The following is a 27,897-nucleotide window of genomic DNA, read 5'->3' on the forward strand; positions in this document are numbered from 1 at the left end:
AATATAACCCTACCAGCTTTATAGCTGTGATTTTTCTTATGTTTTCTGGGATGATTATAGCATCCGGGTCATTTTGTTGGAAACCTGTAACGTCTAAACCCGGTTGGACTGTAGTTCTTGCAGCTCCACTGCCCCCAGGATTGTCATCGTCGGACATTTTTTAAAGAAGTTTTGCAGAGCAAGTTTCAAGGAAATAAAGATAAGGTGCACAATATTTTGGAACACTGTATCCTTCAACGTTGAACAAATCCAAAAAACTAATACATAGGATTTTTCGTCCTACTCAGTTTATGGTGGTTATTTTATCCTTTAACCAACTCCAGACATCTATTGGAGTTTTTATGGGGTAAAAGGGGTCTCGGTGAAAAGCACGACGGAGTTACTCCAGTATCTAGCGTTAAATTAGTGCCTTGCCCCACGTTGGGCGCCATGTAGTGTAGTTCCTATATTCCCAATAGGCTCGGCCCATTGGAATAATATATCCTATAGATATGACGTAGGACTGAGGTCGACTAGGTCTCTATCGAATATACTAGACTTAATTGTGAGTGCCAGCTAGCTCAGAGGTCACTAGAAACTTTCTCGAATAAACAAGAAGGGATTAGTTTCTGACAACCGCATTAACATGACAACTTTGTTTCCCCAAGATAAAACTGATCATCAGAGTTGTGGAAACAATAGATAGATATTTCACTCAGTCAATCGTGCATTCTTCATTTCACCAGAGGTGCAGAGAAATAGATAGACGGGCGTTTTCAATAAAAAGGTTTTATTGAATAGTCTTCTTTCTCAGGCATAAGAAATGAACTGCTACAATCGTAAAACTGGTTGTAAAATATAATGCATACAGTAGAAAGAGTAGAATAAAATAATACTGTAAGAGCATTGTAGGGTTCCTAAACCATAGATAAATACATACATAAATAACAGAAACTAAAAGTACTCAACTGGTGCTGCTAAAATACGCCTACCCCGGTGTACCTAACCTAAGCTTAGTACGAGGGAAGAAGTAAGTGAGGTGTAGCATAAATGTAGTATTCTTTTGCCAAGAATCTGTCCAAGATTTCTCTTAGGGTCTAATCAGCTCCGTCATCCAAGTGATAGAGTGGATGTTGCAACCTTATTTGAGGTAGGCCTCACAGACTAATGTCTGATTTAGAGTTCTCTGGACGGTTTACTCAACCACAGGTTGTCTGTTGTATTACAAATGCCTTTGGATATAATGTGCTTGAAATACAACGGACAGGACATCCACCACGTTGACGTTAGGGTAACCGGTCCACCAAACTCTAAATCAGGCCCTAAATCCATGATGGCCCTAAACACAACAGCATTACAAGTTTGTGTTTTGTTCCCGCTCATTGTAGAACCCTGACCTCGACTTCAAATGTCTGCCATATCACTAGGGACAGCTGCTGTCTGTAACATGCAACTGTGCATACAATACTACATAGAAAGGGGTGTTACCATTTGCTTATGATTAGATGAGTTTCGGTTAAATATTACTTCCCTGCTCTTCATTGGATGGATTTCCCCCTTATGCTTGTGTTCGTCCTGTCACTGGAGCATTTTGTCTTTAGCCTCGCTTCTTACAGGCTGGGTTGTAACTTGTCACTGTTGACTTTAAGGAACCATTTTTTATTTGTTTGGTGTTTATTCCTCATTTTGCACTCCATCGGAGTTCACATTCTGCTCTTAACTGCACTTAGACTATTTCCCTCCACGATATCTCGCTACTTTCTCTCAATTTTATTTTTATTGAGTCATGTTGCTTTTAAAATGTGTCTGTTAGAGAGCACTGCTGTAGCTAGTGTCTTGCTCTGTCCCATCCTCCGTTTCTCTCTTCGCCTCTGCCCCTGCCGTCTCCCCTCTCGTAGCCCTCATCCACAATACTTTTAATATGGCACTAGCATTGGCTAAGCAACAGTAGCGCCAGTCAAATTCAAATTCAAAAATAACTTTATTCGATTTTGCATACAAAATCATAAAGTGTACTGGGGATGCTCAGACGTGAGTCCCAGGCACTCCACACCACTGGAATCAAGCTAGCCGGGCTGATGAGAGGTGTTACCTCGAAACCGGGCCGGTCCTCGGATGCTTGTTTCCGTTCTGGGAAGGACATGGCTTTTGTAGTTCGGACTGGACTGTTCCCATGGGGCACAGGGTCAGTGCTGATTTGCATATCGCCATTGTCTAACCCAGGGTGGTGTGGAGTGGAAAAACGATGGATTTGGGCCCAGATCTTTGGACTGGGGTGAATGTGTGACATTGATCCACATTCTGTCCATCATTGTTGTGTTTGCAGGTACCGCTCTAAGTGTACTGGGGATGCTCAGACGTGAGTCCCAGGCACTCCACACCACTGGAATCAAGCTAGCCGGGCTGATGAGAGGTGTTACCTCGAAACCGGGCCGGTCCTCGGATGCTTGTTTCCGTTCTGGGAAGGACATGGCTTTTGTAGTTCGGACTGGACTGTTCCCATGGGGCACAGGGTCAGTGCTGATTTGCATATCGCCATTGTCTAACCCAGGGTGGTGTGGAGTGGAAAAACGATGGATTTGGGCCCAGATCTTTGGACTGGGGTGAATGTGTGACATTGATCCACATTCTGTCCATCATTGTTGTGTTTGCAGGTACCGCTCTAAGTGTACTGGGGATGCTCAGACGTGAGTCCCAGGCACTCCACACCACTGGAATCAAGCTAGCCGGGCTGATGAGAGGTGTTACCTCGAAACCGGGCCGGTCCTCGGATGCTTGTTTCCGTTCTGGGAAGGACATGGCTTTTGTAGTTCGGACTGGACTGTTCCCATGGGGCACAGGGTCAGTGCTGATTTGCATATCGCCATTGTCTAACCCAGGGTGGTGTGGAGTGGAAAAACGATGGATTTGGGCCCAGATCTTTGGACTGGGGTGAATGTGTGACATTGATCCACATTCTGTCCATCATTGTTGTGTTTGCAGGTACCGCTCTAAGTGTACTGGGGATGCTCAGACGTGAGTCCCAGGCACTCCACACCACTGGAATCAAGCTAGCCGGGCTGATGAGAGGTGTTACCTCGAAACCGGGCCGGTCCTCGGATGCTTGTTTCCGTTCTGGGAAGGACATGGCTTTTGTAGTTCGGACTGGACTGTTCCCATGGGGCACAGGGTCAGTGCTGATTTGCATATCGCCATTGTCTAACCCAGGGTGGTGTGGAGTGGAAAAACGATGGATTTGGGCCCAGATCTTTGGACTGGGGTGAATGTGTGACATTGATCCACATTCTGTCCATCATTGTTGTGTTTGCAGGTACCGCTCTAAGTGTACTGGGGATGCTCAGACGTGAGTCCCAGGCACTCCACACCACTGGAATCAAGCTAGCCGGGCTGATGAGAGGTGTTACCTCGAAACCGGGCCGGTCCTCGGATGCTTGTTTCCGTTCTGGGAAGGACATGGCTTTTGTAGTTCGGACTGGACTGTTCCCATGGGGCACAGGGTCAGTGCTGATTTGCATATCGCCATTGTCTAACCCAGGGTGGTGTGGAGTGGAAAAACGATGGATTTGGGCCCAGATCTTTGGACTGGGGTGAATGTGTGACATTGATCCACATTCTGTCCATCATTGTTGTGTTTGCAGGTACCGCTCTAAGTGTACTGGGGATGCTCAGACGTGAGTCCCAGGCACTCCACACCACTGGAATCAAGCTAGCCGGGCTGATGAGAGGTGTTACCTCGAAACCGGGCCGGTCCTCGGATGCTTGTTTCCGTTCTGGGAAGGACATGGCTTTTGTAGTTCGGACTGGACTGTTCCCATGGGGCACAGGGTCAGTGCTGATTTGCATATCGCCATTGTCTAACCCAGGGTGGTGTGGAGTGGAAAAACGATGGATTTGGGCCCAGATCTTTGGACTGGGGTGAATGTGTGACATTGATCCACATTCTGTCCATCATTGTTGTGTTTGCAGGTACCGCTCTAAGTGTACTGGGGATGCTCAGACGTGAGTCCCAGGCACTCCACACCACTGGAATCAAGCTAGCCGGGCTGATGAGAGGTGTTACCTCGAAACCGGGCCGGTCCTCGGATGCTTGTTTCCGTTCTGGGAAGGACATGGCTTTTGTAGTTCGGACTGGACTGTTCCCATGGGGCACAGGGTCAGTGCTGATTTGCATATCGCCATTGTCTAACCCAGGGTGGTGTGGAGTGGAAAAACGATGGATTTGGGCCCAGATCTTTGGACTGGGGTGAATGTGTGACATTGATCCACATTCTGTCCATCATTGTTGTGTTTGCAGGTACCGCTCTAAGTGTACTGGGGATGCTCAGACGTGAGTCCCAGGCACTCCACACCACTGGAATCAAGCTAGCCGGGCTGATGAGAGGTGTTACCTCGAAACCGGGCCGGTCCTCGGATGCTTGTTTCCGTTCTGGGAAGGACATGGCTTTTGTAGTTCGGACTGGACTGTTCCCATGGGGCACAGGGTCAGTGCTGATTTGCATATCGCCATTGTCTAACCCAGGGTGGTGTGGAGTGGAAAAACGATGGATTTGGGCCCAGATCTTTGGACTGGGGTGAATGTGTGACATTGATCCACATTCTGTCCATCATTGTTGTGTTTGCAGGTACCGCTCTAAGTGTACTGGGGATGCTCAGACGTGAGTCCCAGGCACTCCACACCACTGGAATCAAGCTAGCCGGGCTGATGAGAGGTGTTACCTCGAAACCGGGCCGGTCCTCGGATGCTTGTTTCCGTTCTGGGAAGGACATGGCTTTTGTAGTTCGGACTGGACTGTTCCCATGGGGCACAGGGTCAGTGCTGATTTGCATATCGCCATTGTCTAACCCAGGGTGGTGTGGAGTGGAAAAACGATGGATTTGGGCCCAGATCTTTGGACTGGGGTGAATGTGTGACATTGATCCACATTCTGTCCATCATTGTTGTGTTTGCAGGTACCGCTCTAAGTGTACTGGGGATGCTCAGACGTGAGTCCCAGGCACTCCACACCACTGGAATCAAGCTAGCCGGGCTGATGAGAGGTGTTACCTCGAAACCGGGCCGGTCCTCGGATGCTTGTTTCCGTTCTGGGAAGGACATGGCTTTTGTAGTTCGGACTGGACTGTTCCCATGGGGCACAGGGTCAGTGCTGATTTGCATATCGCCATTGTCTAACCCAGGGTGGTGTGGAGTGGAAAAACGATGGATTTGGGCCCAGATCTTTGGACTGGGGTGAATGTGTGACATTGATCCACATTCTGTCCATCATTGTTGTGTGTACAAAATCATAAAAGCACAAGATTACATTCCAATTAAAACATTGTTAAGAAAAAATAGATAAAACCTTTAAAAGAGTTTCATTATTACAATGGTTAAAATGGCAGATATGTCCTAGCTCAGTTTCATTTGAAAGTAAAAACATGAATACAAAAATTCATTAAACGTTACATGGACTTTCTGAGGGCTATGATAGTCTTCAAATAGGATGCCACTGCCTTTATCTCAGACACAGTCTCTAGTAACTTCCGTTTGTAGTACGCATCACGACAAATATAGGTTTTAAAAACTGTTTCCTAGGGGCCAAATAAAAATGACAAAAAAGGATAGAATGAATGTTTGATTGATTCGAAGACCCATCACAGGGACACTTTTCCAGCTGTTTAGCCCAGTCCTTGCAATTAGGGAATGTTATCAAACGGAAAAATGTATCAGCCCGAAACCTGAATGAGTGCGCCGTTTAATTTGTTGGTGTTTTTTCCTTTCTCACTCAACCATCTTTTGTTGGCCAGATGTTCCATTATAGTCTTTTTCAGGGTGCGCTTAGAGATGGTTTACAGGCACAACGGGTCTTTAAAATATTCTTCGTGGCCAATGTTTATAGCCATGTTTCTCACATGGTGCAACCATTTCATATTTCGCACCCCCTCTAGCTTTAGGCAGTCCAAAACAATTTCCCTGTTCAGTAATGTTTCCGGGGTAGTCCAAATTTTAGGCCACAAAAGAAGGGGACTGGCTTTAATCGTGTCCTCTATATAGGAAAGCCCCAATTCTCTATGACTGAAAAAAATGGATAATGATTTTGGTGTGGCAAGCAGATACCGTATAAAGTTATTTTCAGCCAGTTGTATCTACTTGGCATTCGTAAAACCCCAGATTCCGGCGCCGTATATACCAGTAGAGACACACCTAGCCTTGTAAGTTTGTGTAAGTTCTTTGATCGGGCGACCGCCAAGTTTCCTTGAGAAGTTTTTTAGCGCTCCGATGGCTCTGCTGAATGCCAGGTTTCTAGCATGGACCGCCTTAGCCCAATTTCCCTTATTGTCAAAATGTACTCCCAAATAACAAAAAGTGGCAGTGTTATGTATCTTTTTCTGATTTAAAAAGATTAATTTGGGGGATTTTCTGGAAGAGCCACATCTCATAGAGTAAGTCTTCGATACATTTATTTTTAACCCACGAGTGTTCATGTAATTGGAAAATTCCCCCACTGCCCTCTGCATGCCGATGGAAGTCCGCGATATTATAGCGGCATCATCCGCATATAAGAGGATTGGTATGGTAGTCCCTCCCACTAGTGGATAGTCAAACTGAAACTTCCTCATGTGCTCCACCACTGTGTTTATATATAATATGAAAAGGAAGGGTGCAAGGATGCACCCTTGCCTCACACCTCTATTAATGTGAAACCTTCCTGAGCATTGGCCATCTCTGCCATACCTGACTCTTGCCCCTGCGTTTCTATATAGCTCCTTAATAAATACAATGATCTTATTATCTATGCCTAAACTCTTCAGCGTGTCCCAAAGCTTTATGTGGTCCACACAGTCGAAGGCAGAGGTCAAGTCTACAAATGTTATGTGTATATTTTCATGCTTTGCCTCTGTGTATTTAGCAACCAACAGAGCCAGGTTTAAACTCTGCTCTATTGTGCCCTTCCCTTGGAAGAAGCCATACTGGAGAGGGGTTATAACGTTGTTTTCTTCCAACCAATCTTGGAGCCTGTTTTGGATGATCCTGCCTGCTACCTTCATCAAAGCGTCCAGAAGTGAAATTGGACGGTAGCAGGCAGGATCATTTCTATTGCCCTTTTTAAAAATTGGCACCACAATTGCCTCGGGCCATGTAGAAATAAAACCTACTGTGTTAATGCTATTCAAGACGTTGGTTAGGAGTGGAGCCCAAAGTTTTATCTCACTTTTATATATATCGATGGGAACCCCATCGGGTCCAGGTGCTTTGCCCGATGCACTATCACTTATGGCCTTTAAAACTTCCTTATAGTCAAAACTGATTCCCAACGGAAACTGAGCGAGGGACTCTTTGGTTGATGTTGAACTTAAACTTCCTCTTTGGTTAGGGTTATTATACAAACATGAAAAATGCTCAACCCACACCTCCCCTGGCACTACGATATCTATTAAGTCATTGTCTCTGTTTTGGAAGAAAGGTGCATTAACTGCCTTCCAAAGGCGATGTTGTCATTTTTCTGACAAGCTAGGTGTAACTTTTCCCATAGATCCCGCTTTAATTCCTTCCTCCTTGTTTCTAGGGCAGTTCTATAAAGCTTGCGTGCCTCTCTGACAAGGACCACAGATCTTGGTGCTTCATGCGCTGTAGAACATTCCTTATTGAACCAACCCTTTTTTTTACTGGGATGTTTTTTAAGTGGTTTCAGTAAAAGGTTTTTTATCTCCTTAGTGATTTCAATAAAGGAGTCTAAAATTACTTGTGGTCGTTCAAAGTCCCTCAGGAAGATTGACACATGGTCCGATGCTCTGGACAATAAGTTTATCAGGAATTTTTCGGGGTCCACCTTTTTCCACTTAAGGGAATACCCATTTATTTTCCCCAGAGTTAAGGGTATCGAGTACTCTTTTTTTTTACTTGTGACCGCTCCCTTTACTTGCAACTCCATAGAAATTGGATAATGATCCCCAAAAGCGAGTTTTAATGTTTCCCAGGATAAGGCTAACCCTCGATATCGATGCGATAGAAGTGAGAAGTCAATTACCGAGTTTACACCCCTTCCTATAAAAGTTGGCTCAAAGACTTTCCTTGTTGCACAGATTTCGTTCATAAAGCCCAGGTCTAGCTCATAGATCACTTCGTTGAGTTTATTACCTATACCGCAGTGAATGAAATGGCTCGAGTCACCAATGTCATTTCCCTTCAAAGGGCAGATGCCCAAATCATTACTAGTACAGATGGTGCAATTAAAATCCCCTATCCAAAGGAGTGCCATATCTCCAGTCCCTACCTTTTCTAGTACCCCTATGCACTTTCTTAACCTGGAAAAAATATTATCCCATAAACTACAATGGGCATTGTTATAAAAATTGATTATGGCAAGTTTGTTGAATCCTGGCCAGCTTACCAGTAGGACTTGAAAAAAATCATCTGAAATATTTTTAATGACTTTGATACCAGCAGTATTGGAAATATAGGTGCATAATCCACCTCTATTTCTACCTCGGGTGCTCGGCTTCCCTGGGGTGTTAAACTTTTGGTATCCTAATAAATGAATTTCATTAGTCAGCCATGTTTCCTGTAAACACAGGATACTATATTTCTGAATGACTTTTAGCCATTCGGGGTTATTCACTTTGGTTTTCAATCCTGCCAGGTTCCATGACAATACAAATTGACTAACTTGGATTTTCATGTCGCTGTAGGGATTATCCACACCTGTTGACTCGTCTCTTATTATCTGTACCTCTTGGACCTTGCTGGTACCATTTACTTGTATGTCCATTGGTGTAACCTCTGCAACTTTCAAAACATCGTCCCTGATCTGTACAAAGCCCTGTGCCGTCCCTACATCTCCATCTTTGTTTGTACCTGATGTTCCTCGATATTCCTTCTGCTATCTTCTAGTGGTGGCATAGAGGTATTAGCCACCCCTGAAGGGTCAGCCTCTTTAGTGTGTATAAGTCAATCGACCCCCTCCAAACCCATGAGTGGGGCAAATTGGTTTATAATTGGTATGCTAAAGACTGAGGACATCCCTGGTCTATTAAGTCAGTTTGAAATTCCGGGCGGTTCCCCCACCAAGGCTTTCGGATAGAAATAGTTAAGTTCTCTAACCCTTATACTACCTTCATACCCACCCGAGTACCAGTCTTTGATAAAAGTGACTGCCCTATGGTCTCTAAAGTTTATAATGACTATGTCACCAGGGATTGTTTTAGGTCTCTTTCCCAACCATCCCGCTCGTCGGACATGCAGAATTTCTCCATTTAGATTAGCAGGTAGTGGCCTGTATATTCCCAACCAATGCATAATCTTATTCTTTAGAATTTGATGGCTTTCGAACCTACCATCAGATATTTCAGGGACCCCTGTTAACATGATGACGTAAGGTTCGGCCTCAGGGGGAAGATTAATTTGCCTACGTCTATCTGAGGAATATCGTGTCGCCAAGGGAGGGGGAATAGAGCTATGGGCAGATAATTGGGTATTGGCTGCAACCACTCTATCATTTGCACTCCCAAAAGATTTTGGTTTTCCACCGCCCTTAGCCTCTTTGGCTGTGCTTTTTGCATATTCCCCTGTTGATTTGGGAAGTGTTGGGTTTAGGAGATTGAGGTTATGCTGAGTGATAGGTTTTACTGCTTTTTGGGCAGTGACGGTTGGGGGTGGTACGGAATTTGAAGGCATTGAGGTGGGCTTTGGTGGGTCTTTAGTTACAAGTTTATTCTCCGCTATTGCCTGTTCTATAGTCCCCAATTGCTTCGCTATTCTATTAAGCCTCTCTACTACCGGGAGTATTAGTGATTTAATTAATTGCTCCAAGCTACCCATTATATCAGCACTAAATAGATCTTTTGTTGGAAAAGTTATTGGAATAACTATTTCAGGAGTTGTGGGTACGTTAGACCCAGAACTTTTTTTCTTCCCAAAATTAAGGTGAGTATTCTTATTCTTGTTATTCTGTATGTCACTCCCCTTTTTCCTCCGTTTTTTCGGTGGCTGGCCTTGAATTCGGGATGTGTTTGAGGGTGTCTTTGGTTTTTGAGCAGACTCAACTTGTAGTAGTAATATGTCTAGGAGTGCATCTAAACTTGAATTTTGGGCAGACTCGACTTGCGGAGGTGAAATGTCCAGGAGTATCTCTACATCTGGAATAGGATTACCCTCTGGATGTAGGTGGCCAATTACCGGTCGGTAACGGCCGAATTCGGCTGTTACCGACCGGTAATTGGATTTTGAGATGTAGGGCATGCATTTACAGAATCGGTATTTTACCGATTCTGTATTTACCGAATCGGTAAAATTACCGAATCTGTAAATACAGACTCGGTAAAATACCGATTCTGTAAATGCAGATGTAGCTGGCACATGTCAGAGTGCCACAGGGCTTTAAGAATCGGTATTTTACCACCCAATCCAATTGGGTGGTAAAATACCGAATCCAGGTGTGCATGCACATGTGTGCATGCACACCTGTGCCATGTGACACACAGACATGCCCTTAGGGCATGTCTGTGTGCCATATGGTGCACATGCCTATTTTTGGGGTGCCAGAGGGTGTCAAAGTGACACCCCCTGCACCCTTTCTAAAATCGGTATTTACCGATTCTGTAATTACAGAATCAGTATTGCCCATTGATTCCTATGGGCTGCAAGGCCCATAGGAATCAATGGGCAATACCGAATCGGTATTTACAGAATCGGTAAATACCGAATCTTAACGATTCGGTATTTACCGAATCTGAAATACCTACATCTCCCCCCTCTATTTTACCACCTCTTAAATACCGATTCGGTATGAATCGGTATTTAAGAGGTGGTAAATTAAAATGACCTACATATGACCCTAAGACATTTATAGTTGAGTCATTGTCTTCAGCCAATGGGGAGGTTCTATTTTGGAAAAGTAGTGGAATGCATTGAGGGGCGCCTGATATCCCTCGCTCTCATGAATCATAACGGGGGGAGGTGAAACGACGTGCTGTATAGGTCCCAAAGATGACCGCTTGTTTTTAATTAATTCAACAGAGCGACGTCTCTTAGCTCTCCGAGTGCAATTTCCCTGTCAGTTACTGATGTGGCCCGGATAACATAGTTGTCAAGCGTACCTCGCTTATCTCCTCCTGCCAATAGAGGCTTGTCCTTAGGGAAGGGACATCGCCATATAAAAAATAAAGATCCCTGATCCCTATAGGGGGCCTATTTAACCAACAATGGAGGAAGTAATGTCAAGACGGATCAATCACTCAACATAGAGGACAAAGAGCCACAAATAAATACACTTGGCAAGTCTGCTTACTGGAATTTCAGAAGAAACCTCGGTGTAAGTGCGTCAGTGAAAGGGGGGGCCCCAACCCAGCCTCCTCTGGCCTCTGAGGGCCTAAGAGTGCCCGCCCTTTGCCCGGGCTTAGACCGGCGTCCCGCGACGCGGGGACTCCGCCTGATTTATGCGCCGCCAGGCGCGATGATGGTGACGTCTGGCCGCCACGGGCAATGCCGGGAAATGTAGTCCGATGTCTCCCTCCGCTCAGCGGCCGCGGGAGATGTCAGTTGCGGCGGCGGGAGGGAGATAGTGTGTTCCCGGGGAAAGCTGTGCCCAACAGGTCTTGTTTCTGCAAGGTAGGGGGACTCCACAACGTAGGGCAGCTCCTCTGGACCATAATCAGCGTCGCCAGGCATTTTTAAAGCATAGAACATTTTATTTTCTATCCTTTCAAGGTGGTAAACATGTTACATCCATACACAATGTGATGGCCATCTTGATGTATAAAAAATTACAAATCAGAAACTTTCAAGAAGGTTGCTGTATTTCATGACCAAACACAACATGGTGGCCATATTGAAAATAGAGGATTTTATGCTTTTGAGATGGCTGCCACAGTGTCACTTGAAGGTGCGCCATGCAATGGGTAGCCTTCACAATACAATTTTGTTCTATACTTTCAAGATGGAAAAGGCGGTTAAGGTTAAAGTATAGAAACTATTTTCATGCTTTCAAAATGGCCACGCTACCTGACACGTTTACACCCTCCTTTTAAAATTCTCCCCTTCAACATCCATGGTCATATCTCCTGTCCATTCGTTTCTCCCTATCCTTGTAACAACTTTACTTTTACCATGGCTGATTATATAATAATTAGCTCACGTCTACCTGAAGTCATCCCACTTCTGGTTTTCCCCCTACTTCTATTACCTAAATCCCCTTCCTCACAGTTCTCCCTTATGCCAAATCTCCTAAACCACCTTCCTCTTCCTCTGCATCACAACCCACAATAATTAACTGCAGTGTTCTGTTATTCTCTGTTCTCTTTGCTTTAAGCATATATTGTGACTGACTTGACCCGTATTATAATTTTTTCGACTCTTGCCTTCATTGGTTACTTGCAGGCGACACATATTGAGTAGAAATATAAATACATATTTTAATGCAGTAATATTTTCTGTTGTCCCGAATCAGGAACAACTCAATCTACAGCCATGGTGTTATATACTTTTAGCTTTCTACTTGATCATAACTTTTCTCTAATGCAGGAAATCGATGTGATTGTCAAAAAATAAGTACTCCTCTCTATTTCACTGCACCGGAGACTACTGTACCGGCCCTCTTCTTAGAACTTGAGCGATATGGCTCGCATGCGGGTTACCAGATCAATTGGCATAAATCTATACTCTATGTTCCCCAAAGGCGGGATGAGGGGCCCGCGCTCCCTGAGCGGCTTCGGACGACCAGGGAGGGATATACTTACCTCGGGGTGTTCATAACGACAGATAGGGGTGCTCTCCTTAGAGATGAATATTCGACGGGTGCGTCGCAACTTTACTGAAGATGCTGCACGGTGGAAGCTACTTCCCCTAACGCTCTTGGATTACGCTTCCACGGTTCCTATATGCCTTCCAAAATTAATATTTTCCTATGCCGGCTAAGGTGTTCAAGGACATACAGGCAGAGCTCCGGACTTTTTTATGGCTGGGGAAGCGGCCCAGGGTGGCGCTCTCGACACTACAAAGGCACCAGTATAATGGGGGTATCTCCCTACCCGACCTAGAGGCCTATTACTGGGCAGAGCACCTGATCGCTATAAATGAATGGGTGCACGCTGATGCAGCCCACCCCACTTTTGCACTAGAGAGACATACCATGGAATCCCACACCTGCCTACATTATCTCTACGGGGCAAGGGGAGGGCTAGACTGTTGACTGCTACGAGACTCACGCTAGGGATATGGACGAGGGTGACGAAAGCAATAGGGTGGGAACGCAGGCTCACGAAACAAACCCCACTGTGGAAATGAGCCTGGCTAAAGGAAATTAATAAATCAAAGGGATTCCGGAGTTGGGATGCCATTGGCATGTCGACCTTGGGCGACGTGATGAAACAAGGGGTGCTGCAGTCGTTTCCCGCACTGCGCAAGGAATAGGGACTACACCACACACAATACTTTAAATACTTGCAACTACGACACGCATGGAGGGCAGAGGGGGCTTTGGCAGAGGCGCTTCCATACGCTCCTCTAGAGGGGCGTCTCCTACAGGAAAGGATCGCTGGACAGGCGGTATCCCTTACATACAAAACGATAATGAATAACAAGCCAGACAGACTGGGGAACCTACGGACGACATGGGAGCGAGAGGTGTGCCACATGGATGAAGTAGACTGGGGTATGGTCCTAATGCATCCTAGGGAGGTGGCAGTCAAGTCCTGCCTCCGGCTGATACAATTCAATGTACTGCATAGAACCTATTATGATAGGGCGCGCTTACACAGGATTGGGAGAATAACGGACCCTTGTTGTCTGAGGTGTGGCACAGGTGTAGGGGACTTTTACCATACTTGCTTGTCCTGCCCAAATATCCAACTGTTCTGGGGGGCGGTCCTCACGGAGCTGGGGGAAGTGCTGGAGACCACCATACCGTTGGACCCCAAAATTGCCCTACTGGGAATGACAACCGATGTAGATCTGGCCAGACCTCTGCTGATCTTCCTGGTGCTGGCCCTAGTGGCGACCAAGAGAGATGTGGCACGGAAATGGGGGGCGCCAGACACACCACAACTAGAAGAATGGAGAAGGGGGATGAACCTCTATATGGCTGCAGAAAGAGTAACTTATAAGGCAAAGGGAGGGGCCCCAAGAAATTTGGCAGCGTATGAGGTAAGTGGAGGCGCTATCATGGGCTGGATTGAGGGGTGTGAGGTGCATGGGGGTATGAGCACTTACTCGTCAGGGAGCAGATCTGGATGAAGGGTCTGAGGCTGTTGTGCGAAGGGAGTTGGGCAGGAGGTCTAACTGCTCAATTGGATACTACGAATTGTGTTTTTGATCTAAGGGAAGGAACTGTGGGTGGGGAGGTGGGGAAATGGGTGTGTTGCTCGACATTGACATGCTGGATGTTTACTTTTATGATGATAAAAGCTAATAAAAATGTTTTAAAAAAATAAATAAATAAGTACTCCTTTTACCTGAAGATTTTCTGTCAAATTACTCCATTCTTTTCACACACACAGATACACAAATCATCTCCCACTACCAATATTAGGGTTACATTTCTCCAGGCGACAGATCTGTAAAACAGCTCCATATTGACCACATTAACCTGAAGGCCTCTATATCACTGTGCGTACTACATTCGGGATCCAATATTGCAAATAGTTTCCATACATTCCTTCCCAGTGTATCCACTTCTGTTGCTCATTCATCTTTGCACATCCACATTTCATAAAGAGAAATCAAGGGGGTTGATCTTTAGTGGACCAGTTAGCTTCTCTCCATCACTCATGTCTGCTCTCACTCTCACAGACTGCTCATCCCAACAAATTCAATACATTCAGTGGTTTATTGTTGTACGTAACTTCCTACTACCATCCTGGCACATCAGCACAGACATGTATCTCCACTTAATGCATCTCCAACACTATCACAGCCCTCAAGTGTTTACCACTTAGGGATCCTTCTCAGGCATTTCAGCTGCAGAACACAGACAATATGAAGTACTGATCTTCTACAACAGCTGCACTTCATGTAATGACACCAAATGGCCCTCAGACCTGGGTCCACGCCCATACCAACCAACCATGCCAGAAACCTCTGAATCATCATAGATAACAAGCTCACCATGAAATCACAGATCAATGCTATCTCCTCCGCCTGCTTCCTCACTCTGCGCATGCAATGCAAAATCTTTAAGTCGATACCCCTACACACCAGATGCACCATGACACATGCCCTCATTATCAGCCGAATGGACTATGGGAACACTCTCTACGTAGGAATCCCTGCACACTTCTTATATAGACTGCAAACCATACAGAAGGCCCAACCAGACTCATCCTCAACCTCACTAGACAAACTCCCATCACATTCCACCTCAGGCAACTCCACTGGTTCCCCATACAGGAGACTAATTCAAGCTGCTGATCCATGCACTCAAGGCTCTACACAATCAAGGACCTGCCTATATTAACCACCACCTAAACTTCCACCAATCATTGAGAAGTTTACACTCCACCTATCACTTGTCCACCCTCCTCACATCTACCGAGGCAGAAGTGGATGGTGTTCCTTCTCTTACATCGCAGCGAAGACCTAGAACACCCTCCCCATGCAGACCAGGACTATCACCTCACTTCTGGTATTACGGAGGGGCTTCAAAACCTGGCTGTTGGAATGAGACTCCCAGGACCTGCAAGCTCTTGCATACCTTTCGGGTGATTAGCAGCATTATATAAATCCAATTTTATGTATATGTACAATTGCATAAAATTGCACCACCACAATCCTTTTTTTCTTTCATAACACAAGTTACATGTTAGTATCCAAAGACACAGAATATGGTTGTTTTCATCAATGGTGAATTGAGGTTTTGATGACTCATTATTACAGTTTTTTCCCAACAGCTTAAACATTTAAAGCGTGCTTCTTTCATCATGGATGAGCATGCGTAATTAAGAAGCACTCTAACTCTAGTGCCATTGTTATATGCATGATGGTTTCACTTTCCTCTAAAAAACAAACATTTTGTGGTATCAAATAAATACAAGTCTATTTTAGTGAAATGGCATCTCACTATTTTTCAACTTCCCACTACATAAATAAGTAATCAATTACCTACAATAACACAGAGCTTACCAAATTGACACTATTTATGATTTCAAATATCCGTTTTCTCACTTTCTCCAATTTCTGATCGTATTTTTTAAACTGAAAGGAAAGAAATTAACTACTATTAACATAATGATGCAGCTCTGGAAGTGAAAGCAGATTTTCTTTTGAACACATTCACTCAGATCAACATGCATATTTTCTGAAACATTTAATTCGTGCTAAAATTAAAGCACCAATTAGGAGTCTTTAGAGACCATGACTCCCTTTTCACTCAAAAGATTTGTACATCTGTCATTGGACCTGCTCTACAAAGGTGGGGACCCTTTTAAAGCTCTTTTGAAGTACACAAAAAGGGGGCCACAACCCACTGGCAATTAGGATAGCTGGCATAGTGAAACAGACTTTATGGGTATCGCTACTTTACCTGTCTGAAAACGCTTAGGGGACTATTACGATCTTGATTATAAAGCCTCCGACCTTATGTCGGATACTCTACGACCGAGCTCATTGGTTTCAATTGCAAACCAGATAATTAAATACAGCCATTCGGTATTGAAACTAGTTGCTCATTCTGGCTGGCTTCCGATGAGCTCCAGGAGCCGGTCGGCCAGTCGAAGACTGGCCTATAATCCCATAGAAAGGCATTTCTGCCTTCGGGATTACGATGCTTGGTTTCCCACGGGCTTTTCATGCCGGGCTTTTCAACATGGAAAGCCTGTCGTAATGCAAGTTTGGGGGCCCTTAGTAGGGCCCATTTTTCCTTGTGACCTCTGGTTGGGGGCCCCCCCTTTAATCCCTGCACCTTGAGGTGCCTGCCATGGGGTGAAGGGATTAAGACAATCTCCCATTTCTCTATGGGAGCATGTGTTAAGGGAACTTGTGTTACGGCCGTAAGACAGGCTCCAATAGAGAAATGGAAAAATGCGACCAATGCTCGCATTGTACTAGCGGTGTCGGGACTGCCGACTGGAGGTCGGTCGGTCCAGAGACCGCTACGGTGACATCGTAATCAAGCTCTTAATGTCACCAAAACACATCCTACACAACATACAATAGATATAATATCGCTGGTGGCACTCAAGATTTTGAACAGGTGCAACACTGAGAGTGCACGACGCCTAGTGTGCGTGCATTCAAAACTTTTTTGAAGAGTCAGACATCTGTGTGCCTGTGTATAGCAGTGATTTAGGCTGCATTTGGGCTACCTGAAATAACAGTGATCTACTGCCTAATAGATACTTTTCTAAATATGTGGAAAACAAAAAAGTACACGCAAACAACAGTCATTTGAAGAAGGCCCAATGTTTTCATTCTTCTCCCAATTCCCAGCTAAATATCCATGGTTCATCTCAAAATCATCACTGCACTGACTTTAGGACTTTACGCACTTTACCACTGCTAACCAGTGCTAAAGTGCATGTGTTTCTCTCCTAGATATAGTTTCATTGACTTATCCAAAATTGGAATATTTAATTTATCTGAAATTCCCTATTAGAGTGCACTAACTGTGCCCAAGGCCTGTAAATGAAATGCTCCTAGTAGTCTGCAACACTATTTGCGCCACCTACACAAGTAGCCCTCTAAACAAATCTCAAGCATGGCACTGCAGAGCCAGTGCGTGCAGTTTACACTGCCATGTCAACTTGGCATTTAAAATCTGTGCTCCACGAAGAGTAGTGGGGTTTTGGAATGACACCAAGGTGGAGCCACCAGCAAAGACCTTTTTTTAAAAAAATATTTTTATTTGCATCAAGGGGAACAGAAAAAAAAAGAAGCAATAAATGTCTACATACAATCTAGGCAAGATCAATTAATTAGCATATCCAAAGCAAGAAAATACATAAATCAAAAATAAAGTAGAGGCCAACCACAAAAAATACTAAAAAAATAAATAAATAAAAAAATAGGAAAAATAGACGGTGGTTAAGACATTATTAGTCCCCATATTCTGTCCAATTTTCATTTCATCTGCAGACCCCTTGTTACAGCAAGAGCTTGCTCCATATTATATATTTCCTTAACAAGGCTCCACCACTCCATAACCGTTGGTGGTTTTTTTTTAACCCAAACTCTAGCAATAACCAACCTTGCACATGTAACTAGAATGTTCAGTAAATCACATAATGCATTGTTGCCCCCCGATAAGCCCACCAACACATCCATTGATGAAAATGCAATAGAGCTAGCAAGTCTATCAGAAACAACTTCAGTTACTCCATCCCAGAATTCAGACAGGTGCGGGCAGGAAAAGAACATGTGAGTAATATCAGCTCCACTTAAATCACATTTTGGGCATTTCGTACGATCACTGAAGTTGTTATTTGTTGCCCATTTAAGAATCCTCTCCGGAGTATAATAAAGTTGGCATACGGTTTTAAACAACTGGAGTTTAAGACTTGAAGAGTGAACAGATAAGTTTAAGCTATTAAGAGATGAAGTAATCAAATCTGATGATACATTCTTTGATAGCTTTCTACTCCATTTCTCAGCTAACTTTGTGATATCGTTAGTATTATAGCCAGAGAAAATCTTATACCCTATGCTGATCAGGGCTTTATCTGCTTCTCTATAAATACAGTTCCAAACTTCAGAATCTGATACAGTGGTAAGCTCTAATTTTCTCAATAAATAATCCTTAATCTGATAGCATTTAAACCGAGCCACCTCTGGCAATTTATAACATATCTTCAATTGCTCAAATACCATGAATCCCTTGTCGTCATATAGATCACCCAATATTTTAATGCCAGAGTCTGATATTAAACGACAAGCTGAATCCTGAAAAATTGTCGGTAAACCCGGATTACACCACAAGGGTGTTTTATTATGAAAAAGAGAGGCCTTACTCTTAACCAGAATGGAGCGCCAAATATTAACTGTATCCCGTACCGTCTTAAACTTTACCCGTTTAAAGTAATTGGGGTCGTTTAGCCTATAAAGAAAATAATTTGCATCTAATCCTAATAAAAATCTATGGAAATATAAGCATTTATCGGGGATCAGCAAGCTACGAAAACGGGTCAAAAAAGCCGACCAATAATAAAGTTTAATATCCGGCAGAGCTAGTCCTCCTTGATTAAAAGGAAGTTTAAGTGACGATACAGCCCGTCGGGCTTTCTTATACCCCCATATAAAACTACTAATAATGCCACCAGCAAAGACCTATGGACAGTTTTAACGGGTCACGTAACATCTACTGGCAGCGAAGGCCACCATTTGCAGGGCCCAGGGTGAATCAAGAGAGACTGGTACGCATTATCCTAACAGTGGACACAGTAGGATTTGGAAAACCTAGAGGAGTGGGCCCGTTCAATCTAACAAATTAGATAATTAAACTTTTACGAAGCCGACCTTGACCATGGAGGAGGAAGGGGGCTGGGGAGCCGTCATTGGCCGCCCTAATGGCCGCAATCTGAGACGTCAAAGGCTCCCTAGAGCCTGAAATTGACACAGTGCCCACGGAGGTCACTTTGATCAGGGCATACCTTTCTAAACTGAGTGAAAAAGTGTTGGAGACCCAAATTACCCAACTCCAGTTCAAGATGAAGGGCCTGGAAGAACAGGTGCACAGCCTAACGAATCAGACTGCGCACATGGCGGCGCGGCTAGAAGACCAGGAATGACGGGCAAGGAATAATAATATACCTGTGGTGGGGGTACCGGAAGGGGCGAAGGGGCCCAATGTTGACCTTTTCATAGAAGACCTCATAACCAGCTTGGTGTATTCTGATAACGTTTGCAGATTGAGTCAGGTTAGACTGAGCATCCCACACATTAGTTATAAATTAGCACTGTTATGCAAGCTAAAGGGCAACACACGCTCTGCAGGTTTGAAAGTTGGGGTCTTCACAACCTTAAAAGCAGGGTTTCAGGCTGGTGGAGGGTGAGAAATTGGGTGGGGATGTTCTTAACCAGGTACGAAATGAGGGATGTATCCAAAGGGAGAGAGAGAGTCCTCAATACCTCAAGGCCGACAAGGTCCAGAGGAGGCTGGAGAATAGCAGGTGATACTAGGGTGCAGGTAAGATGAGAGACTGGACTCTTCAGCCCATGTACATTATATCCCTACAATGCAGGTGGAACATTGAGACACTCACACCGGCCCATTCGGAACATTTGTGTGATTAACCCCGATAAGCCACATACAGGCTACAATTACCTGTTGGGCTTGGTAGGAAAGGATTCTATTAACGTTTGTAGATTGAGTCAGGTTGGACTGAACATCCCCCACATTAGTTAATAATTAGCACTGTTATGCAAGTTAACGCCTTAACCGCGGCGGTTTTTCCGCCGCGGTGCGGGCGTTCTAAAGGGTGGGCGGGCCGCGTCGGCCGTTGGACATGCACAGCACCAGGGAGGTAGCTCGCGCCAACGGCCGACGGCAGCAGCGAAGGGGTTAAAGTGCGACAAGCTCTCTGCAGGTTTCAAAGTTGGGGTATTCACAACCTTAAAAGCAGGGTTGCAGGGTGCTGGAGGGTGAGAAGTTGAGTGGGGAAGTTCTTAACCAGGTACGAAATGAGGGATGTATTCAAAGGGAGAGTTCGGAAGTCTACACCACTGATATGGCCTCCCACCCAGATAGGAGTACTAGACAAGAGTCCTCAACCAAATGGTTAGTAAAAAAGGTAAGCAGTCCTTGCTAAAAGTCTGGTCCTGGAATGTGAATGACCTTAATAGTAAACTCAAAAGGACAACAGCCCTACAATTTATAAAGAGGCATGCACCAGATGTGGTCTACTTGCAGGAAACACACCTCAAAGGTAACTATTGTCAAGCTCTTGATAGGTTTGGTTATTCTCTAGTAATTCATTCAGGCTTTACCTCTGGTTCCAGAGGTGTAGGAGTTCTGATACAGAAGGCATTCCCCTTTATACAGAATACGACCTGGACGGACCCACTTGGCTGCTATGCTGTAGTGAGTGGGACATGGAAGGGTGAAAGGCTTAATCTATGTTGAATGTATTCCCCCCGGGCATACAAGCAGCAGCATTGGAGGCACTTTGTTCACTGCTACTCTAATTGCCCAATGGCAGACTGATTCTTGGTGGGAACATGAACAAAATTAAATCATCAAAATTCAACGTGTCAGGGGGACAAAATACCACTAGACAGAGAGGACAACTGGGGGGATTTCTTGAGGCCATGGGTCTGAGTGCCATTTGAAGACACCAACAGCCAGACAGGAAGCAATATACTAATTTATCGGCGGCAACAGGGGGCCTCTCCAGGCTTGATTACCTCATTACACAAGGCTCAGGGCTGGGAGAATTCATAGATGCTAAACATGTGACACGTGGGGTGTCGGACCATTCCCCGGTCCAGGCCTCGATGGCAGGTCTGGTCAGGGACCACACGCTATCGCAACGTGTTGACCCGTGGATCCTCAAAGATGAGGATTTCGTAGACACCATGAGGGAAGAGGCAGAACACTACTTCGCAGAAAATGTAGGCATGGTCACCTCCCCAGGGACCTTGTGGGAAGCATTTAAGGCAATGATTAGAGGTAGCTCACTGGCAAAACTTCGGGCTCTTAGGAAAGAAAAAAACACCAAAGGTGAAGTACTAGAAAGTGAAATACTTAGCCTGGAGTGCAGGTCATTAGGCACAGACCCCCAGCCAAAGGGCAGACAGACAAAGGCTAAAGTTAAAGCAAAAAAATAGTGCTAGGACTCAGGCACTAGCGAAATAACATAAAATGTACGATATAGGGGACAAGACGAGCAGACTATTAGCCAGGTCAAATAAGAGTCAGACTTGTAGAGGATGGGTGCCAGGGCTGGTAGGCGAGGGAGGTCCACACTAATGGACCGGGGCCAAGATTGCAGAGAAATTCGCTGTATATCATGAAGGGATCTATGCATCCCATGCAACACATTCAGTGGAGACCTGCCTAGAATACCTGCATGACATTTCATTACCAAGAATCACGCAGGAGGAGAGATGGGTGTTGGAAGAAGACCTCACCATTGAAGAGATTAAAACAAAATCCTGATAATTGCAGTCAAGGAGAGCAACAGGACCCAATGGACTTCTGGTAGAAATGTATAAATCCATGTTAGATATAATGGCGGATCACCTGCTAAATATGTTCAAACAAGCACAACGATACAAAGTACTGCCCTGGGATCCAAGGACAGCCGTCATTACGGTAATACCGAAACCAGGTAAACCTCCAATGGACTGTGGGTCCTACCGCCCAATCTCATTACTCAATTACGAGGTCAAAGTGCTGGGCAAACTCCTGTCCTTACGTCTGTCTAATGTGATTACCACCCTAATGGGGAGAGGAGTTGGCCTAACAGCTAAGGCGGTCAACCTTGAATCTGGGGAATTGGGTTCGAGTTTCGGCAATGACACTGAACATCCTGTGATTCTGGGCAAATCACTTAATCTCCCTGTGCCTAACAAAAAAAATGAATGTGTTCTCATTTAATGCATCTGGAGCTATGTAAAGCGCTCTGATACCCAATTCAGCTCATTTGCGCTATATAAAAACTCCGTAATACCTCTGGATCAATCAGGCTTTATGCCGCACCGGAGCACCCGACTGACCCTTCATGTACTATTTGGAATACTTCAAATGACAGAAAAATATTCAGACAGACAATCAGCCCTTCTATCCCTTAGACGCCAGGATGGCTTTCGATAGCTTTGAATGGATTTATCTGTGTGCGATTCTAGAGTGCTTAGGAATGGGCCCAAAATGTATCAATTGGATTAAGCTTCTCTATGAACAACCAATGGCTAGAGTACGGGTCAATGCACCAGTGTCCACGGAGTTTGCCCTATGCAGGGGAACTAGACAGGGCTGTCTGCTGTCTCCTATTTTGTTCACACTGGTGTTGGAGCCACGGGCGGCCTGGGTGCGCCAGGACCCCTTGATATGGGGAATACCGATAGGAAGACAGTGGGAAGAACGAATTTCGCTCTATGCAGACGATATTCTCTTGTATGCTGTAAAACGGAGACAGTCAGTAGACAGAATACTGAAGATCTTTCACATATAAGGGGAATATTCGGGATATGGTATTAATTGGGACAAGTCACTGCTATGCCCCTTGTTGGGAGGAGTGCCCGCCCTTACATCCAGGTGTACAGTGTCAATAGAGGGAAATTGTATTAAATACCTTGGTATCCACATAACAAGAGATGCCCAGGCCTTCCATCCTAAGAATGTGGATCGACAGCTCGACAGATTCATAGCAGATGTTAAACACTGGCAGATCCTCCCTTTAACAATGATGGGCCGGGCCGCAATGTTTAAAATTATGTCACTCTCCAGAATGATATATGCATTGCAGAATACCCCCTACAACCCCCCTCATTTTTCAAGCGAGTAGACTCAGAGTTCCAGGCGTTGTAGTGAAGCAGAGCGGCCCCATGAATTGAGTTGGCTAAACTACAGAGGGGAATATATTAAGGTGGCCTGGCAGTACCAGATATTCGTAGTTATTACTGAGCGGCACAGTTGGTCAACGTGAACGGGTGGATGTCCAAAGACAGAGCAAACCTGGCATATAGGGTTGACAGGGAGGCCATGGGTGAAAAGGATCCAAGGGCGCTACTGTACACCAAACACATAGATAAAACCCTCCCACATCACACAAAGACAGTAGTTAAAATATGGAAAGCAGTGACAAAGTATTTGGGCTGGGAAAACAAACTCACAGGGATGACAACCCTCTGGGTGGGAGACCGACTAATAGAAATAAGCCAGCTTGCGGGCTTTGCTAAATGGGATCTGCTGGGACTAGAGATGCTGGGAGACATATGGAGAAAGGGGCATACATTACAGTTGCTAACCTGCAGGCAGAATATGACCTAGGGAAGGTAGAGTGACTTAAATACCTTCAACTTGGCGATGTTGTGAGGAAACATATGAGAGGGAGACGCACTGGAGGTCTCATGACCTCTGGAGGATAGGATCCTGACAGAGCACCTACAAGTTAAAACTGTTTCCCTGTTCTGTGTTATGTCATAGGGGATGTGGTGCAGAAGGCACCTTCTTTCATCTTATATGGGACTATCCGACCCTGCAGGTATGCTGGCAGACTATTGCGGACACAACAGCGGAGGTTGTCAGCTCTAAGGTCCCATTGGAGCTTAAATGGTTCTTGCTGGCACCCTCTGCGAATGAAGACTGGCCAAGACATATAAAGCGTTGGCTAGCATTGGCAACGGTAGAGGCAAAAAGAAATTCGGCAAGGAAATGGGGGGGTAGTCACTGTCCCAACATGGGAGGAATGTGAAACAGACCTGGACTGGTGTTGGCAAGCAGAATGTGTGATTTACAAGAGCAGAGGGTGCCGCAAAAAAGGGGAGAAAATATGCGGATCTTGGCAGACTTACAGAGGATTGTAATATAGAAACCTTGCCATTACTTAAACTCCCATTTTCATTAGATATAAGTCACCTTTAAGGTTGGCCCCTAGGAAGCCCATTGTTCAGTTCCTGGGTAAGTAAAAGGTAGGACATGTACTTTTAAGTTGTCCTGGTCCTGGTAGTGAAAAACACCTAAATAAGAGGCCGATAACGATGGCGGTGAGACTGCCACCGGCAGCCCTTTGGTGGCGGACTCACCGCCATTATGGACAGATTTCCCGCTCGCCATATTACAATGGCAGGTGGCGTCATGGCGGTCTGAAATACCGACCGACACGCATCTGTGTGATAGAGGGTCTTGCAATCCCTGCAATGGTGGCAGTGCCTACCAGGCACTGCCTTAGGGATTACAATGTCTTCCCGCCAGCCGTTTCATGGGGGCTCACCTGCCATGGGAAAGCTGGTGGAAAGGGACACTGGGTGCCCATAGCCAGCCCCCATTCCCCCTGTCCCTTGATTATAGGTTGGTGCCCCCCTACAAATCCCTGCACCATGTGGCAAGCACCACATGTTGCCTGACACGTAGTGCAGGGATAGGATCCCTGTCTATTTCTTGTACTGTGGCATGTGCTACAGCACTCATCACCCGCCACAATAAAAGAGATAGGCACTACGATCAACAGCAAATCGTGCGGTCCTGTTGTCAGACAGGGTGTCCGTCCGCCATCCTAATCATTTCCATAGTTTCTCACTAATGCGAGGCCTATGGCCTCATACGTTAACATTAGGAATTCCTTATTATACATTTAGGTTGCAATATCTGATTGAGAAGGAGTGGCTCTGTCATGTTTAATATCATTGGAATGGTAGTGATTAATCCTTTCAACTAGCAAAACTGGATTTAACATTTCTATTTTAAAAATGCCAATTTTAGAAAGATGCCATTTCTCTGCTCTGAAAGCTCTGTGTACCTGTAGCCTGTCTCCAATACACCTCTAGGGTGGGCGAAAGCCGGACTTTGTACATTCCTTCTAGATACCCACACACAAAGGAAAGTTAGGTGTGACTGGGAGGCTATGTGCATCCTGATGGTTCATCCTGGGCAGGATGCGAGGGATGAGCTGAGGCACCTGAATGGGCAGTGTCTTGTACCCGCACAAACTTTTGCATAACCCCCTGGAATGAGTTTGCCACCAGAACTGGGAAGGGAGGACTTCTGCGCACTTCAAAGCCACACTTTTAAGTCATTCCCACTTCAAAGGCATAACTGGGTATAAGTACTAGGTCTCTGACCCCGCAAAATCAAGAACTACTCTACCTGTGAAGAACTCTGCCAGGAGGAAGGAATGCTGGGCTACTACAAGGACTGCCACTCTGCTGGACTGGGTCTTTAGAAGGACTGCTATTCTACTCTGCTGTGCTGCTTACTACCCTCTGCCCTGCTGAGGAAGGGCTAGACCCGTATTACGTGAATCCGGATTGACTCCAAGGGCATGTTGGCTTTCCCCTTGTTCTAAAGTTTCGGGGGCATCAAAGCCTTCTTTTCACCTACAACAGCACCTGCACTTTGCTTGTTGCAAGTCTTGCCCTGCCAGGTTGTGCCAATCCGGTCCTGGGCCTTTGAAAGTGTGGCATAAAGTGCTGCAACTGCCAGAATCCACGCATCCTTGTTGTTGCGCCGCTCTGAACTGGCTCATCTCCCTCAATGATTGCCTTCAGCTGGAAGCTCGACGACGACACTTCGATCCTTTTGCTGCTCGGATCTTGGCTCCCTCGACAACACAACTAGGTACTTTTCAGCAGACCAAATCTTGTCCCTGTATCCGACCCACAGTCCAGCACGGTCAGCCTGAACTTTAGGATTTACTCTGGTCAAGTGGGACCAGATATCCCAGTTGCCCCTTTAAGCTTTATGCACTATATTTTCATTTATTGTTTAAAAAATATATAACTCTGGTTATGCTTATTGGATTTTTATCGTTTTGGTCTTGCTTTATTCATAAAAATATAATCTTTTGTGGTGTTTTCACTGTGTCACTGTTTGAAGTGTTGTTCAAATACTTTACCTATTGTCTTTTAAGTTAAGCCTGCCTGCTCAGTGCCAAGCTACCAGAAGCAGAGCACAAGTTAATTTATGGTTTGTATCTGACTTACTGCGACTATGATTGGGGTTCCTGCTTGGACGGGGTGCATACCTTTGCAAATCAGAAACCCAATATCTAACGTTGATGATCAGCTGTGAGGATAGGATTTGTGTTTGTGCAGTGCCATACAGTGACTTAGGGCCTAATTACGAGTCTGGCGGTCCACGGATCGCTATACTCGTGGGGGAACTGTGGTGGCAGTCTTCTCTGACTGCCCTATTACAATTAGGGTGGTTTCACTGCCATTGCCCCACCACAGCCACCAGGGATTGATCCTATGTTGTGTTTTTTCAATACAGTGTTGGGTAAGATTGATATTGTGAAGCAGTCCATTCAAGGTATGGATCATCGTGTTGCTTTCCTCATTCCAAAGTAGGCTGAGGTCACCAAGAATTATGCTGTTGGAGTCCCGGAGTGCACTGTGAGTTATCAGGTCAGAGAGGTATTCACCAAATGCGGTGGTGTTGCCAGGTGGATGGTAGAGGAGATGGCAAAGTAGAGTTTTGTTTTACCTCATCTTGATGTTGGCAGTTAGACATTCAAATGAGTTATAGTTGAAGGAGTCAATTTCTGTTTCAGAGATGCTGCCCTTGTGTATTATTGCAGTGCCCCCACCTCGATTGGTTTTTCTGTTTTTGTTAATGATTGAGAAGCCTGTGGCCACAAGCATGTCCATGGAAGGGGCAGAGAACGCATTGAGTCATGTTTTAGTATTGAACGCTATGTCTATGTCGTGTTCAAGGATGCTTTCTGTCAGTTTGATAGCATGTTTTGTGGTCGATCTGCAGTTAGTGAGTAGGCATTTGATGTTGATCTCGTCGTTGTTGAGATTCTTTGTTAGGGGGACCCTGGGAATAGAAGAGAGGAAGGCTGGTGGTCTTGGCGTTCTGGGTGGGGAACGGTCTCTACAGAGTTCGGTGATAACCTGGATCTTGTAGATAGGGGTGATAGAAGGGGATATGTCATATGAGGTGGCAAGTTCCATCGCCTCTCTTATGGGCATTGCGGTTTTTGTTCTATTAGGTCTCCGTGACTGGTTCGTGAGGGGCGTTGTTTTCCAGCTGTGCCATTTATCCTTTAGAGGTCTTGGGAGTTGCGTGCTGTTATTTTTGGGTTTGAGGTGTGAGCGTTGCTGAGAATTCTGGTGTGATTTCATTGAGTCCGACGATTACAGTTTCTAGCTGGCTCTCCAGTAGAGGAGGGGAGGACTTCAGCGTACTGGCTGTCAAGGGGGGTGTTGTCCAGGGAAGGGGAGAGCTGGGAATTGAGATATTGGCTTTAAGTGTTAATGTTGCCTGAGTTATTCCTGTGGGTGGCCATGGACCTGGGGTTAGGAGAGACACGTCGTGATTCATGCGGTCGCCTCTGGCTCGCGGGTTGCGAAAG

At 45.3% G+C, this 27,897-nt stretch overlaps 1 protein-coding gene across 1 annotated transcript in view; it reads right to left on the reverse strand.

The window, feature by feature from the left end:
- Positions 1-27,897, reverse strand: part of LOC144791758 (zinc metalloproteinase-disintegrin-like VLAIP-B) — a 4,238,988-nt gene that overhangs the window by 3,271,283 nt on the left and 939,808 nt on the right. The window contains exon 8 of the mRNA XM_078666527.1: positions 16,070-16,141. Within this exon, the coding sequence (XP_078522653.1) occupies positions 16,070-16,141 (72 nt within the window). The remainder of the gene's footprint in view (positions 1-16,069; positions 16,142-27,897) is intronic.

The sequence above is a fragment of the Lissotriton helveticus genome, chromosome 11 (genome assembly GCF_964261635.1).
Source record: "Lissotriton helveticus chromosome 11, aLisHel1.1, whole genome shotgun sequence".
NCBI classification, from domain to species: domain Eukaryota; kingdom Metazoa; phylum Chordata; class Amphibia; order Caudata; family Salamandridae; genus Lissotriton; species Lissotriton helveticus.